At 52.0% G+C, this 15123-nt stretch overlaps 5 protein-coding genes across 5 annotated transcripts; 4 read left to right on the top strand and 1 right to left on the bottom strand.

Moving 5' to 3' along the window:
* Positions 1–701: 701 nt before the first annotated feature.
* BBK36DRAFT_1137462 (GroES-like protein) lies at positions 702–2280 on the top strand (the record flags this gene model as incomplete). The annotated part of the gene is made up of 4 exons (XM_024893162.1): positions 702–852; positions 912–1355; positions 1440–1918; positions 2002–2280. The coding sequence occupies 4 exons, from the start codon at positions 702–704 to the stop codon at positions 2278–2280; spliced, it is 1353 nt and encodes a 450-aa protein (XP_024754130.1).
* A 491-nt stretch (positions 2281–2771) lies between these two features.
* On the top strand, positions 2772–4689 carry BBK36DRAFT_1108044 (hypothetical protein; the record flags this gene model as incomplete). The annotated part of the gene is made up of 7 exons (XM_024889328.1): positions 2772–2889; positions 3007–3053; positions 3129–3139; positions 3236–3474; positions 3629–3912; positions 3979–4269; positions 4327–4689. 7 exons carry the CDS (start codon positions 2772–2774, stop codon positions 4687–4689), a joined length of 1353 nt encoding a protein of 450 aa, XP_024754129.1.
* A 2388-nt stretch (positions 4690–7077) lies between these two features.
* BBK36DRAFT_1109023 (hypothetical protein) lies at positions 7078–9080 on the bottom strand (the record flags this gene model as incomplete). Its single annotated transcript, XM_024889428.1, has 3 exons — positions 7078–7918; positions 8089–8726; positions 8760–9080. The coding sequence occupies 3 exons, from the start codon at positions 9078–9080 to the stop codon at positions 7078–7080; spliced, it is 1800 nt and encodes a 599-aa protein (XP_024754128.1).
* A 1601-nt stretch (positions 9081–10681) lies between these two features.
* BBK36DRAFT_1175635 (hypothetical protein) lies at positions 10682–11461 on the top strand (the record flags this gene model as incomplete). Its single annotated transcript, XM_024895981.1, has 1 exon — positions 10682–11461. A coding segment is annotated over one exon (780 nt), but the record flags the coding sequence as incomplete, so codon positions are not given.
* A 123-nt stretch (positions 11462–11584) lies between these two features.
* On the top strand, positions 11585–12742 carry BBK36DRAFT_1109416 (purine and uridine phosphorylase; the record flags this gene model as incomplete). Its single annotated transcript, XM_024889474.1, has 1 exon — positions 11585–12742. One exon carries the CDS (start codon positions 11585–11587, stop codon positions 12740–12742), a length of 1158 nt encoding a protein of 385 aa, XP_024754126.1.
* Between the last annotated feature and the right edge of the window lie 2381 nt (positions 12743–15123).

Here is a 15123-nt window from a genome sequence, read left to right as displayed (position 1 = left end):
CTTCCAGGGCCTCAGACAACTGTCCAGCCTTCTTCTTTTTTTTTTTTTTTTTTTTTTCCCCCGTCTCTCTTCTCGGTCCTCTTGATTAGCCTATGAATGAGGAATTATTATAGGAGTGTCTATCCAGCATCCTTAAGCTGTGAAGATAGAGTCGGTGGCTTGTCTTGATATAGCAACTGAAATGCTACGAATAGAAGTATGTAGTGAGAGTAGAAGCATGCAGCGACAGTAGTAGAAAGTAGGAGCCTTTATTCCTTTATTCGAAGACTCAGTAGATAGTACAGTACTCCATAGACTAGCAGTAACTGGATTTTCTAAAACGATGGATAGCCACTCCGATATTGAGATCCACACTAAGCCGTTTGCCGCTATCAAGACTGGAGTTGTCGCTACCACTCTGGAATAAAGTGGCATGCAGTTGTCAGTCCGCAAATCGATGACGTTAAGCTGACAAGCCAAGCTCAGCTCAGCTCCCATCGTCATTCATACTCGTATATACACAACTCTTATGTCATATTGATGATCACACTCAGTTTCTGGACGTTGTGACGGTGAAATTCAATTGCGGGCGAATAGCTATATAAAGCTAAGCCAGTCTGCGACCCCAAGCAATGGTACAGCACTCTGCCTCAACCAACATCCCTGTCTAATACTAGGTAATAGCTTCAATTGCATGTGATCCACCTCGACTTCCATCCACCATGGCAACCTCAAAGGCAGCATATCTTGCTGAAAAGGCCATTGGCCACGACGACAACGCCATCACCCAGCAGGATGTCTCCAACTACCCGCAGGCCGGCGCGGACACCATGAAGGCGCTGGTGTGGAAGGGAAAGCAAAAGGTCGAGATCGGTATGTGTACTGTCCAGCCCTGCTATATGCCCCCGACACTCACACTTGCATTCTCATAGCCGACGTGCCCAAGCCCCAGATCCTCGAGGACACCGACGTGATCCTCAAGGTCACCGGCTCCACCGTCTGCGGCTCTGACCTGCACCTCTACCACGGCACCGTGGTGCAGCTGGCCGACGGCGACATCCTAGGCCACGAGTTCTGCGGCGTCGTCGAGCTCGTCGGCCGCGCCGTCACCAAGGTCCAGGTCGGCAAGCGCTACGTCGCCTCGTTCCAGATTGCCTGCGGCGACTGCTTCTTCTGCAAGCAGGGCCTGTCGTCGCAGTGCGAGAAGACAAACGCCAACACGGGCGCCAGGAGCCTCTACGGCGGCCGGACCGCGGGCATCTTTGGCTACTCGCACCTCACGGGCGGCTTCGCCGGCGGGCAGGCCGAATACGTCCGCGTGCCGCTGGGCGACGTGAATCTGCTGGAGATTCCGGACGATGTCTCGGACGAAAAGGGTGAGTACTGCTCTATACATTGTTTCACCGGCCTGATATATGAACCGCTTTGCTTGGGAATTGCAGACTGATTCGCTTGCTCAGCCCTCTATCTCTCCGACGTCCTTGCCACCTCGTATCACGCCGTCAAGGACACTGCCGTCTACCCAAACGACCAAGTCGCCATTTTTGGCGCCGGCCCCATCGGCCAGATGGCCGGCGTCTTCGCCCTCGGCGAAGGAGCGTCCAAGATCATCTTCATCGACACGGAGCCGCGGCTCACCTTCATCAAGCAGCGCTTCCCCGCCGAGCACGCCTCCAAGCTCGTCCTGGTCGACTACAAGAAGCTCTCGCACGGCGTCACCTCCAAGGAGACGGTCGTCAGCAAGCTCAAGGAGCTCTGTGACGGCCGCGGCCCAGACGTCGCCATCGAGTGCGCGGCGGGCGAGTACGCCAAGGGCTGGATGCACTGGCTGGAGATGACCATTGGGGCCGAGACGGACACGAGCGAGATCCTGAACGAGATGATTGAGGGCGTGCGCAACTATGGGCGCTGTGGCGTCACGGGTGTTTACGTTGCATACGTACGTACACACATAAGCAAACCCCCCCCTTCCCTTGTACATGACGATCTTGTTTTTTCTTCGTGCGCTAACGATGAGAATAGACAAACCACTTCAACATCGGCTCCCTCATGCAGCGCGGCATCCGCCTCATCGGAAACGGCCAGGCCCCGGTGCACAAGTACTGGAAAGAGCTGCTCGCCAAGATCCAGAAGGGCGAGCTCGACCCCTTGCAGATGGTCTCTCACAGGGTCCGGCTGGAGGACCTGGACAAGGTGTATAAGAAATTTGAGATCAAGGAGGATGGCATGCAGAAGGTGTATGTCGAGACCAAGTTTTCCAAGCCCAAGGATCCGAGGTCTCCTGAGTTGACGAGATATTAAAATTGGCGGTTGGTGTTGGGGGTCTGTTTTACGGTTTGATGATGCAACGAAATTGTACTTGTACGGGCTGAGGAGCCCTTGTATGCATATCCAGAATGTAACACTACCACTTTGAAATGTCTGTATAGCACTTCATCTCATACATTGTCTATTGCAACCGTCCACTCGGGTCACAAGTTTCTTTCGCTTAGTTGTAGTTGCTGCATCTTGCCGCTCGACTACTTCCTACGAAGCTCACATTCCTACATATCATGCCAACTCGCAGTTCTCTCAAGGAGACCCCATGCTTACACCCAGGCTTGTGTCATGATTGGCCGATCAACGCCCATGCATATGCACCTTGTCACAAGGGGGCGCAAACAAAGGTAGAAATAGTAATAGTCACAAGTCAAAATGAAACAACAGGCAGCGAGATGCTCGAACCTGCAATTGCCGCAGCCACCGCCCTCTCCCCTTCAGTTTTCATCGTCTGATTTTTCATCAAAAGCGCAATGAAGCAGCGTGAAATCGTCAACTCGGACGAGCTGGAGGCGGCGCTTCAGGAGAGAGAAGGCTGGCAGGGCATGTGGCCTGCTGTTCGCGTGATCGATTTTCGTGGCGGGACAATTGGTGAGCACCTTTTTGAGTCCATCTTACCTGGCGAGCTTTCCCCCCACCCGACATCGTCTTCGCCGGTTTCCGTTTGTGCAACTGACTTTGCTTCTCTCTTTTCTTTTTGTTTCTAAGTGGAAGATTGTGCTTTTGACAGTGCTGTCGACCTGGAGATCTTCTTGGTATTGGACAGCTCCCCGTTCTCGGGGATTCCTAGTTACTGACCCAGGACCTAGAGAAAAACCCCACGAGCACAGTTGCGACTGATGTAAGTTGAGATGTCTCTTCTCTCACTCTCCATCTATCCACCACCTACCGCTTGCAGTTCCTTCATCACCATATATGCTAAAGAAAGCACAATCAGCCTGCTGGAAACCCGCCAAGTCACGCCCAGCAGCAGAGGCCCCTGGCAAGGCGAAGTGCTTTCCGCCGCCGTCAACCCGTCCATGCTCAGATGTCTCCGCCAACACGCCGGCCTGTTCGACACCTTTATCGAGGCGACCTGCGGCATCGGACACTGGTACTCTGCGAAGCATGTGTGCTACGGTTCTACGAGTCTGTCGTCAGATATACAGAATCCAGAAGAAGTACCCAAGAGATTCGGTATGGACGACTTTTATCTCTCACAATTATTATTCTATTCTATTCTCTCTCTCTCTCTCTTTTTTTTTTTTTTTTTTTTTTTTTTTTATACCCGCCCTGCCTGACCTGCAAGTCTTGTTTCTTTTCGTAATATGCATTTGCAGCGTGGAAAAAGAAACTGATATAATCATTTGTGTGTCTTGTGTAGACATCTTTTACGAGTACATTCCCCAGGAAAAGAGACATTCGTGCACGCAGTTGTCCACAGACTTTCAAAGCACGACGTACTTTTTCCTCGATCTTCCTGCGCCGGTGCTTGCCCGGTTCATGAGAGACGTTGCCGAGGATGGCGGCGAGCTCTCGACGCGCTTCTTTTACTTGGATACCTTGATTGCGGACGAGGCGATGAGGACGTGGCAGAAGGACATTGCCCTGAAGCGGACGGCACTCAAATCACTGGTAAGAATTTGCACACCATATTCACGTAGACTTATTAACCAAGGTTGTTGCTATGGGAAGCTTTAGGATCAAACGGTTGAGCATTCAAAAGTCGATAACCAGTCCATCCATGAGTTACACGCCCTCGCTCGAGAATGGCATATCCTCGCCCGCAATCTCTCCGACTACGCCGCCCTTCTTGAATTCTTCAAGAGTGCTGCTTCAAGGTATCATACACTATCAGCCACACATCATGGTTCAACGACACCAAACGGGGCGATGCTAGGCGGGAGTCTCGAGTATCTCGTTTCGAGCTGCCAGTCCCTCACTTACTTGGTTTCCGACTACAGCGGCAGGACCAAGACCCGGATTGACTTGGTGAGCAAACGTAGACGACGTTCAGGTTGGTTTTGATAAATTGACGGACGGAGATAGCTGTATCATCTCGCCAACCAGGCAGAAAGTCAATCAACCCGAGAACTCGCCGAGCTGGCGCGGCAAGACAGCGCTGCGATGCTCACCATCGCGGCTGTTACTCTGTTATTTCTGCCGGGGACGTTCATCGCAGTGAGGACCCTCACTTTTCCATGGACTGCTAAGCACCCGTTAAGACTGATTGTCTGCATACAGTCTATATTGAGCACCACGATTTTCAACTTTGCCGACGGAGAGATGCAAGTCTACAGGAAATGGTGGGTATTTCCCGTCACTGTAGTGCCGTTTACCATCCTTGTGTTTGCCATCTGGTTTGCGTGGCTCGGTCGAAAGCGTGGGGGACAGAAGCATAGATACATGTAGTCTTCCTGATGCATCTATGGTCGAAAGAATGGGGGAAAAGGGGCTCAATTCAATGGCCCGAGCAACGTCCAATGTATAGGACTACATGACCTTTGCTGCCTTTGGCTGGCCTCTAACTCAGGCCGACCAAGCGTCCACTGCAACTGACGATGTAATCTTATCTGCCTCTGGGCATTCAGCTAAGCCTCAAGAAGGGTTTGAAGTGTTCGTTCGGGCTTCAGCGCCGGCATCGCCTGTCAACTCATGGTCGCCTCGGCGCCTTTATCTGGCGGCTGGTGTTCCGAATCTCCCATCCAGGATAACGGGTCTCGGCTGCGTCGAGTGAGTCTGGAGGAAGAAATAGGGCACCGCAGAACGGTGGATCATGCTTGTCAGTTTACGGGTGAAGAATTTCACTCTCTGGCCCTATCATCACAACGGCCGAGTCAGCAAGTGCCAGTTCTTAGGTGGCTCCAGACCTGCGCAGCATACCTTTCTCACCGAGCAAATCCGTGACCTCACCGCTATTTTCATTGCCATGAGGTTGTAATTGCGCTTGTGCAGCATCATCACACTCCCATGGCTCGCTGTCGCTGATCCATTGCCCAGCTAGTTGCATAGACATTGTTAACGAGGGCCACTCCTAGGTTTGATTTATACAACTTACAGACTGTATCAAGCTGCTGCAGCTTCTCATCGCTATTCTCATCAAAGTTGAGTATATTTTCTTGCCGAATGATGCGCAGAACGCAGTCGTCCAAGTGCATGTAAAAGTCTTGAGCAGTAGTAAAGGTGTGCGAGCAGGTGCTGCAATCGCCAGTAGCGTCAGGAGCATAGCTAGCAAGCCACTTCTGCCTATAAGCTACAGATGACCATCTCGAGTTAGGGGGGGAGCGGCTCAACTCCATGAACAGCAGTCAAGTGCCTCTTAAAAGAGGCCACACGGTTAAAAGATTTCTGATCTGCAGAGCCAGGCCCAGGACAGAAACCGCAATACATTCTACCCTTATAGTGACTTAGAAGATGACAGCTCCTCTCATACTTGCGAGCAAACCCCTTGACGTTGTATTCGCAGGTCATGATAGGGCCCTTCTCGGGTCGCTCAATCTGGTGTGTGAGCACGCGTGCCTCGAGGTCCTTGAATGTCCTGCCACAGTCAGGATACGTACACCGGTTCTCTTCGTTATCCTCATGGACATCAAGCTCATCCCTGTCATCGTTCGCCGTTTCATCGTCGGGCCAAGGGATCTACGGGTGGCCAGCTTCTTCGACCCCTTCGGCTCCTTCTGAAATATAGTCATCCAAAAACGGAGGGAAAGACGCTTTCAATTCAGCGAATTCGTCGAATTGCACATGGCCAACCCTCTTGAGGCGGGGAGGCGAGTCCTCGTCAGCATCGGCGGACTTGTACGGAGGTGTTTCAGCATAATGCTGAGGCTAAGGCCGTCCAACATGATGACGGTTAGGCCGAGGACGATGTCGAGGCATGGAATTATATCGCTCCATAATGGCTTCTAGCGATTCAAGTATCTTATGTGGAAGCATCTGATGTGGAACCTCAGCAGGCACCATCAAGGGGGGCGATTCTTCTGCTTGTTTGCCACAGTTTTTGATGGAGGGAACCCAAGTGTCTTCGATTTCGGGCTCCTCCTCGGCCTTCAACGATTCTTCCGCTGGGGTGTGCCGTTTAACCTGAATCCGGTTCAGGCATAGGATAATGGCTCTATGCCTTTTGAGTGCTCCATCTGCTTATCCACCCTCAGCCGCAGGGCTGCTTGTGGTGATCGTGTCGGGCCGAGCCGTGGCGTGGCCAGGAAATCTGCCGCCCCTATGAAACCCTCATAGGGATCGGATATCTCAATAGGACTCGAGGACTGGGACATATCCGTCGCCACCAGGTCAGGTAGATGATGTTTGGACGTATGAATTCTTTCTGGATTCAGAGCCTTTGGGCTTTCTGATGTTGACGCTGTTTTTGTGCCCACAACTGAGTCTAAGTGCTCTGATATTCTGGGAAGGCTTCTCCTGTTCTCTCCCAAAATGGCCATGTCATGTCCTGATGGTGGCAACTCCAAGTTGTCAAGCTCGAGACCCGGATCGGAACTGAATGATTCAGTCTCAATCATGCTTCCATTTAAAAACTCGAGCAATTTGATATCGCAGATGAGCCAACTCTCAGCCGGAACGCCAGCGAAGTTATTGGAACCAAATGCCCGGTGGCCAGGCATGGTCAGCCGGCGTTTGCCACCAACTCTCATGCCAATTACCCCAGCTGCCATGTAATAGAAAACCAGATCTAAGTACACACTGATAAAAAGGCTTTATTACTATTAGAATATATATATCAAGATTACCTTCCATTTAGAATATAAAATGTAAGGGATATGAGGGAGTTGCACACTTAGATTTTTACATGCAATGAGCAGTGCACGGTGAAAGCGAATCGTGACTTTTAACTCCCCACTGTACATCGCCCTCGCCGTTTCCCTTATCGCTACCATCCTTCGTGGTGATATCGTCTTCGGAGGCAACATGTGAAAGCCTTCCCAAATCCGTTCCGTCAGAAGCGCTGTTGCCTTCGTTGATATCGACGGAGTCACTTTTCGTGCCATCGTCCACGTCCCCGTCGATATCCTGCAAAGCCGCTGCAAAGCGTAGCGTCAGAAGCATCAGCCCTTGTAGATGGACCGCAACGTGCCGGCTTACTGCCTTCAAACGACTTTTACTACGTTCCTTGCCATGATCAGAGCCCATGTTGTCTGAATCAGAGGAGGTATCCGACAACTCAGAGTCTGAGTTGTGAGGACTAGGATGTGCCATCTCGAGAGTCTTCCTGGCACTTTTACTGGCCTGTTGCTTCGTCTGCCCCTTTCGACGCTTAGGAAACACTGCCTCGCCAATGTTCCCTTGTGCCTCCACTGCAAAACAGCAGAGAAGACAGTCGTTTGAAGCTCTTGGCTGCTCGGTCTTGCTCTGTCTAGAGATTGCCTGCAGTTGCGGGTGCGAAAATTCGGTAGCATGCGACTCTTCCAGATGCAAGTATAGGGCTTGTGGGCTGTTGTAATTGTCCGAGCTGAGTTCGCAAATGGTGCACACCCAGCTGGAAGTCAAGTAAGTATGCTGGTGCCACCTCCTATCATGAAGTTCCATGTGCCTGTACCATTCATCAAACGTGGCATAGGCTGGGTGAGCTTCTGGACATGCTTCTGAGAGACAAATGTAAGGCTTGAGGTCTCGATCTATATGTCGGCTGAGAACAAATCAGCTTCGTCCCTTGACTGATGCCAACGCGTATTGTAAAACCGAGGTCCTCTATGTTACCTCGAATTATCTATGCAAAGAGTGTTGAAGGGTGTTCAAAATGCAGGACGGTGTAGAGTTCACACGATATCTTGGTATTACAAACAGAGAGTTACATACCGCCATTCGCTTGCCGAGAGCGTCTTTTTGCTGAGCAGCTCTGAACACCACGGGCAGGTGAAGACGCCGCTGCTTTGTGTTGCAGCGGGGATATGGGGATAGTTGCCCTGGTTTACTTGGATTGACGAAGTCTTGTGAAGCTTGGTCGACGCTTCGTCAGGCGGCCTTCGACGACTTTTGATCTGCTGAAGGTTGACGCTGGACAAATCTGACTGAGAGAATGCAGGAGACGGGCGTGAAAGCTTATCTATTGCTCTGCTTCTGATCCCCATCGTCAGTTGTGGGAGGGGGGTGTTGGTTTGCATCTCGCTTGTGGGCATTTCATGAATAGGAGGCAGCCCTATGGGAGGTTCACGACGAGTCTGAAGCTTTTGATGCCGAGAGTCAAGAAAAAGCATCCTTGTATATCTGTCCGTCATTGACTTGCTGAGACGTTCTTTGAGAGACTGGTGGGCACCAGGGTATAGGGCCTGTACGGCCTCTGCGCATAAACGTGCGAATGAGCTTAGATCGAGGCCTGCAGCAAACCTCTTTACTCTGGTATCGAGATTGCCACGACCGGACTGGCGAATGGTAGCCCCCAGACGATTTAGTCGAGTGAGAGTATCGTCGATTGTTTTAAGGACCACCGTTTGTATCTGAGGCCCGGGGAGGAATTCATGGATGCCAACCATGATCTCGTCATTTCCACCCTGGCTGGGCGGTTCGATCGTACACTGCTGCAGGCTGCGGCGCAAGATGTCCAGGAGTCTTGCCACAAGATCTTGAAGGTCGGGCAGGTTCTGGAGTCTCGTATCCAGACATTGACTCTTTCGAGCAAAGACGCCGAGATGTGCGGCCCATATCGCAAACCGTTGTTGGAATTCGCCGCAGACTTGTTCAATCCCGTCTGAGGACTTTGTCTTCCGTAAGGTGCCTTGCAGATGGTCAAAGAGGGCTTCGCACTCATAAGCCAGGTTGTAAAGGAGATCTTCGCCCTCGAAGGTGACCATCACGGTATCTGGAGAGTGCCTCGAAGAAGTTTATACCACGCATTAGCAATAGCTGGGCAAGATGAGAAGAATCTCGAGGGCCAGAGAGTGTGACTTGCCTTCTGTAACGAGTAAGGTCTGAAAGCGGGGAAGATAGTGAGGCTCCGGCCGAGTCTCATGAGACGAGGTCAAGCACGCGAACTGGAACTGATGTAAAAATGATCCCCGCGCAGGTTCAATGGGAAAACAAGAGCAAAGAGACTGAGAAAGAAGAAGATACAAATGGATTGAGGTGGAGGAGAAAGGATAAATATTCTGGAGCTGATAGAGATTGGTGATCAACGCAATGCAGGAAGGTACGGAATAGTGAGGTCCCGGTTACGCATGGCACGTTTGCTTCAGTCCATAACTCTTCGCTCTTGATTTGTTTTCTTCACACGCCAGATAAGGTACTCAACGACCAGCTGAGTCCTACCGAAGCCGAATGTCAATGATTGCAGATCCTACAGGCACCTCTTGGACCTACGTACCTGTAGAGGCCATGGAAATGATCAGTGGCCGAATCTGCTGACGAAGGAACCGGCCGGTTCAGGCATACATGCATATGTATTTTCCTATCTCGGGGGAGTTTCGTCGGCCATCCATGGAACCTGACATCCCCCACCTTCCAACCGCTGAGCCTCATCTCCGCATCTGAACCATCTCAATCCTTTGGCTGAGGGTGGTCAAGGCTCAAATGCCTCCATATCGACCTGAGCCGGTCACACACGAACCATCGCTGTCATAGACATGCCGTATCTCTTGCAATCGAATGAATGGCGCCTGCTCCAGGGTTTGGGCCGTCTGCTGGACAAGAGGAAAGCGACACATCAAGTGCAGTCTGGGTCTGGGCCGCTAAACAATGGCAAACGCGTACATCCTGAAGCGGAGTTTCTTGAATTCGAGCTTCGCCGCACTTTCAGGGTCCAGGAATGTCCTCACAATCTTGGTCCGGAAGAATTCGAACAATGCGAGACAAAACTGAGGAGTCTTTGTTCGCTGCTGGACCACCTCGCATGCCCTCAGAGCGCCCATGGCCATACAGGAGGACAGACATCAAGCTATCCCCGTTTACGAGCATTGAGCGGATTTATAGAGTCAACTTCGGGGGTCTTCGACCTGGCGAACGGCCCCAATAAGACCCTGTTCAAACTTCCCAGCGATTCCGCCGAGCTGAGCAGGTATCTGCAGGTCGTCACGGAATGTAACGACACTCTCGACAGACTGGCGGCTTCCGCTCCTCAAGAGTCGAATCTTCTGCCGCCCCAAGTGCAGCGGAATAAGCGGATGTGGAAGAAGGCTAGAATACGGAATCGAGCCTCGTTCGTCCTCGGAGCCTTGTTTGAGCATTTCAGATGCGGAACGTCACATGAAGTTCTATTAAAGCTCATTGAGGACCCCGATGAAGAATCAATGCTGCCGAGTTTACAGCTCATGCTCTCTCCCTGTCCGGACCTGAACTCCTGGCAGGAAGTACGATGTGAATCTGTTGAACTGTAAGTCAGCCAGTCCAACTATCCGCCGAGTCATTCTTTTTACTTGTCAGCTTACCCGGTTTCAGAGGCGAAAATACAATCGCATGCATTTCCGACATTTGCACAGACCTGCGACAGAACACTGGCCGAGGGAAAGCACTAATGCTGCTCATTGAGAAGTATGGGCTATTCGGCGCCTGGGCAGATCCGACGCCTTTGGAGACGGGCCTTTCGTCTAAGGAGTCTCTTGAACAACTCATTGGCAAGGGTGCGTTTAAGCCTCTTGATCTACAAGCTTTGATCCACGGCACATCACAGAACAAATTCAGCACCAAAGATAAGCGTGCGCTCGCTGTCAAGCTTGGATTTTGCCTCATGGACTTCTTCGATGCCGAAATCACCTCAAAAAGGATCTATTTTTGGGAAGCCTCGAAATTGGGCCCGAGGAAAGAGTTCCCATATCTCTCATTTGGCTCGAAGCTTCCAGCGACGACGGATCCGTATAACTTCCGAATGGGCCACCCCGCATTACTATCCTTTGCGAAACTTTTGTTGGAAATAGATTTTGGACAAGCCATCGAGCTGGCTATCAGCCCCGACAGTGCTCAGAACCAAGCCGCTTGGGCTACGCTCGTGAGCTTAGTGGATCGCCTTGAGGAAGAAAGAAGCGACTCGTATCTCCAGGCCATCCGGGGATGTCTTAATGTTCATCGAAAGATAGCGGAGAAGCTGAGGTCCCGCAATCTGGACGACAAGCGCGCGGAGCTGAGAATTCGAAAAACGCTCTACAAGGAAGTTGTTCACAAACTCGAGCTTGGGCTCGCAGAGTCCATCCCTAGGCCAGCTCATAAACGACAACGATCGGAGTCACCACCTCCGACACACCGCGAAGATGAAGCTCAAGAACTTTGCCCTTTGAAATCGGCCACGCAACTCTTGCAGCCTCAACGGTTAATAGCAAGACACAAGAGACGGTGTACTCCGGAGCCACATAACTGGCCGTCCCGTAATATGCCTGAGCTGGTCACCAGAGAACGCAGTTTGTCGTCTGAACACGCCGGTTCAGAGCTTGGGACTTCTATTGATGGCTCTCGGCCCAATTCTCGGAAAGATTTCGAGATTGCTCTCATTTGCGCTTTACGGGTCGAATTCGATGCCGTGGAAGCTCTCTTTGACGAGTACTACGAGCCTGAACATGATTTCTCATTTGGAAAAGCACCGGGTGACCCCAATGCCTACACGACTGGAAGGGTGTGCGGCCACGACGTTGTGCTGGCTTTTATGCCGGGCATGGGCAAAGTGAGCTCTGCAAACGTGGCGGCAGGATTCCGAGCCAGCTTCCCCGACATCGAGCTTGGTATCGTCGTTGGCATCTGCGGCGGCGTGCCGCTTGGGAGAGATGACGAAAAGGAGGTCCTGCTTGGCGATGTGGTCATCAGTACGGCGCTGGTGCAATTTGACTTGGGCCGGCAATATGTGAACAAGGCTGTGAGGAAAGATACCTTACAAGACAATCTTGGCCGGCCAAACCTAGAGATTCGCGCATTCTTGGCCAAGCTTTCTGGATCAAGGGGTCGCACCATGCTTCGAGGCAAGACCTCCTTCTACCTTGAAGAGCTTTGCGAGAAAGACGGCTTTCACAAGTCTTCATATCCAGGTGCAGATAACGACAAGCTATATCGGCCTACCTACCGGCACAAACACCAAGATCCGGATGCTTCTTGCATCTGTGCCAACTGCCACGGCCCGCACGACGATGTTTGTGCCGCCGCACTGGAAGCTTCCTGCGAGGAGCTGGGTTGTCACGATAGTGAGTTGGTTAATCGTGCGCGAATTGAGACAGTGAAGCTTGCTACGCAAGACCGATATCCATTCTACGGGGCAGGGTCGGGTGAAACGCAGAAACCCGCGATACATTTTGGCGTCGTTGTATCTGGGGACTCCGTCATGAAGTCGGGATACCACCGCGACGACATTGCATCCCGCGAGAAGGCCATTGCGTTTGAGATGGAGGGGGCTGGTGTATGGGACACCTTTCCTACGGTCGTGATTAAGAGTGTGTGTGACTATGCGGACAGTCACAAGAACAAGAAGTGGCAGAGATATGCTGCTGCAACTGCGGCTGCTTGTATGAAGGCTTTCTTGGGGGAGTGGAGGCAAGCTCGCTGATCCGATAGATGATGATTTGGAAGCATGATGACGATGACTGCATGCTGCTTGCATGTACAAGATTGTGAGGATATGTGAAGAATTGCTGCCTCGGCCAAGACAGCAATTGCGCTTAAAGGAGAGAATTGAGTCAACAATCAGCGGTTTGGGACAATTCTGGATCAAGTTTGATGATTTGTGCCGCGTCCAGACTCAAATGCAGGGTAATTCTTGGTAGCCACAGATGTATCATTTGGTTCTCACTCACGACAGGGAGGGGCTACTATTACTAACATGAAGGTATTTTAATGTTAAAACTCTGGTAGCAACCACACAACGAAAGCCATTCTTAGGCTTCTTTCCGCATACAGATCTTGAATCTATAGAGCTGCAACTCAATCTCATGCCATGGCTGACCCACGAACTCATCGGCCGTGCTCATCTACACAGCAACCCACAGATCGCAGGTGGTTCAGCGCGCGAGCAAGTCAAGCCGGGGGAGGTTTGATCTGTGCAACATCGATTTGTCAAAACAAAGGAATGGGAGTGGATCTCGAGACTCTGAGAAGCTCCGCTGGCCCACGTGGAGGAGATGAGGCAGAGCTGAGAGAGTTGTTGGGGCCGGATGGTTGCGGTAGAGGAATTACGCAGGGTATGCTTGTCTTGACGGCCTGAGATCTGGGAGGATGTAAAGTGACGGGTGATGGTGTTTGATGTTCCATGTTGGAGCTGGGTTGGTGATGTATGGTGTAGATGTAGATGGGGTTTGGGGGGGGGCATATCATCAAAGTTCAAGTAGCATCGCTTTGATATTGGGGCTATTCGCATGGTCAAGAGATGAAGTGATTGACCTCGTTATCAGTAGCAATAGTCCATGGCAACGACACTCAAAATCAACAAAGACCCATCTAAACACGCTGCCTTCAAGAGTCAATCGAACCCGTGCCTTGCTCTTAAAGGACCGCCCCTTGTAGATGTGCTCGGTACTTCGCCTAGAGTAGGGAACATCATGCGGGCTTCGCAAGCTTGCCTGGCCCCCCTGGCAACAAGGCCATCCACTGCTGATCCTTGTCTCTGCCAATTCTTTCTCTTCTTCTCTTTTTTCTGCCCTTCCTGCTTGCGTGCGTGCTGCGGAGTACTTGTCTGGGAGCGAAATTGGCATTGCTGATCGCTGGGGAAAGCAGCGAAGAGCCTTGTTTCAAGTGAAGGACAGCGATACAAAGATAAGGTACTGGGTCTTTGGCGAGAGTTTCTGGCTGTCGAGAGGATCAGTCGTCTCTGGCTTCCTTGCACGAATCGTCTCGTACATGCACTCGTACCTCGAACCGTGACGATGGACAGGGAGCAGCATAAGGATACATGTATGTTTCATAAATGAAGCTCGAAAATGGCACCCGATGGTGGAGTCATCTCGAGGTAACCCCCCAATACGAGAGACGTGCCTGGACGTCCATCTGCCATCTGTATCTGCCTGAGTGGCCCGCAAAGGTCCGCTGAAGATTCCTTGACGCACCCGAGATGCATTAGTATCTGTAGTATCAGTGCCTCGTGCTACAGCTGCATCCGCGACAGCTCACCTGAGGCGGTGGCACCTGTTGATCGAGTCGTTCCTCTTGCTCAGGCACAGCGGCGGTCCACGGCCGAAAAAGGCAACAAACTCTCGGGAGCACCCCTTTCGCTTCTCCATCCGGGCCGGCCAATGAGAGCGCCGTGCCTGCGCCTAGCCCGCCGCTAGGGAGCTTCAGGACCTGCCTAATGCCGCCAGCTAGCGGCGGTTCAGCGCTATCGAGCGCTATAACAGGCCCCCGCGGGTCCCTTATTCATGCTCTGGAGGCGCTAGAACTCCAGGGCCCGAGTGAAAACAACGGGCGGGATGGGAAAACATGGACGAAACACCATCACCGCAACTTCAGTTCTGTCCAGCCATCTGTTTTCTCTGCAGACACTGCCTAAGCCTTACGTGCAGCATCCACTCGCTTCCACGCCCTGTTGGTATCCCTTCTTTCTTCTCGCCTCCCCTGCCTCTAGTAAATATCTACCATCTCTCTCTCTTCCCCTCTGATACACGCAATCAGTCGCCCTTCATCCTGCAATCGTTCGTCTCTTGCTCCCTTCAATCGTTGGCGCTAGACCAGCATCTTGTCTCGCATCCTCGCTTGCAGCTCCACCTCTACGCCAACCCCCTCCCTCAACTAATCTTGCTAATATCCCACGCCCCAGCTAGTTGCCTCTGGTTCTGGCCGGGCTCCAGGTCGCTTCGGTTCGCGGATCTCGTGTTTCCCCAAGCAGCAGCTCGCCGTTTCTCGCCTAGGCCTTGCATTCTCTCTTCCCTCTCACACACACACTCTTTTCCTTTCCTTTCCCTCCTTCGTCCGCAGGCCACTCTTTTGTCCGTGCATCTT

The sequence above is a fragment of the Trichoderma citrinoviride genome (assembly GCF_003025115.1).
Source record: "Trichoderma citrinoviride strain TUCIM 6016 unplaced genomic scaffold BBK36scaffold_1, whole genome shotgun sequence".
NCBI classification, from domain to species: domain Eukaryota; kingdom Fungi; phylum Ascomycota; class Sordariomycetes; order Hypocreales; family Hypocreaceae; genus Trichoderma; species Trichoderma citrinoviride.
Note: the sequence above shows the minus strand (reverse complement) of the source record. Positions and strands in the feature narration are given on the sequence as shown.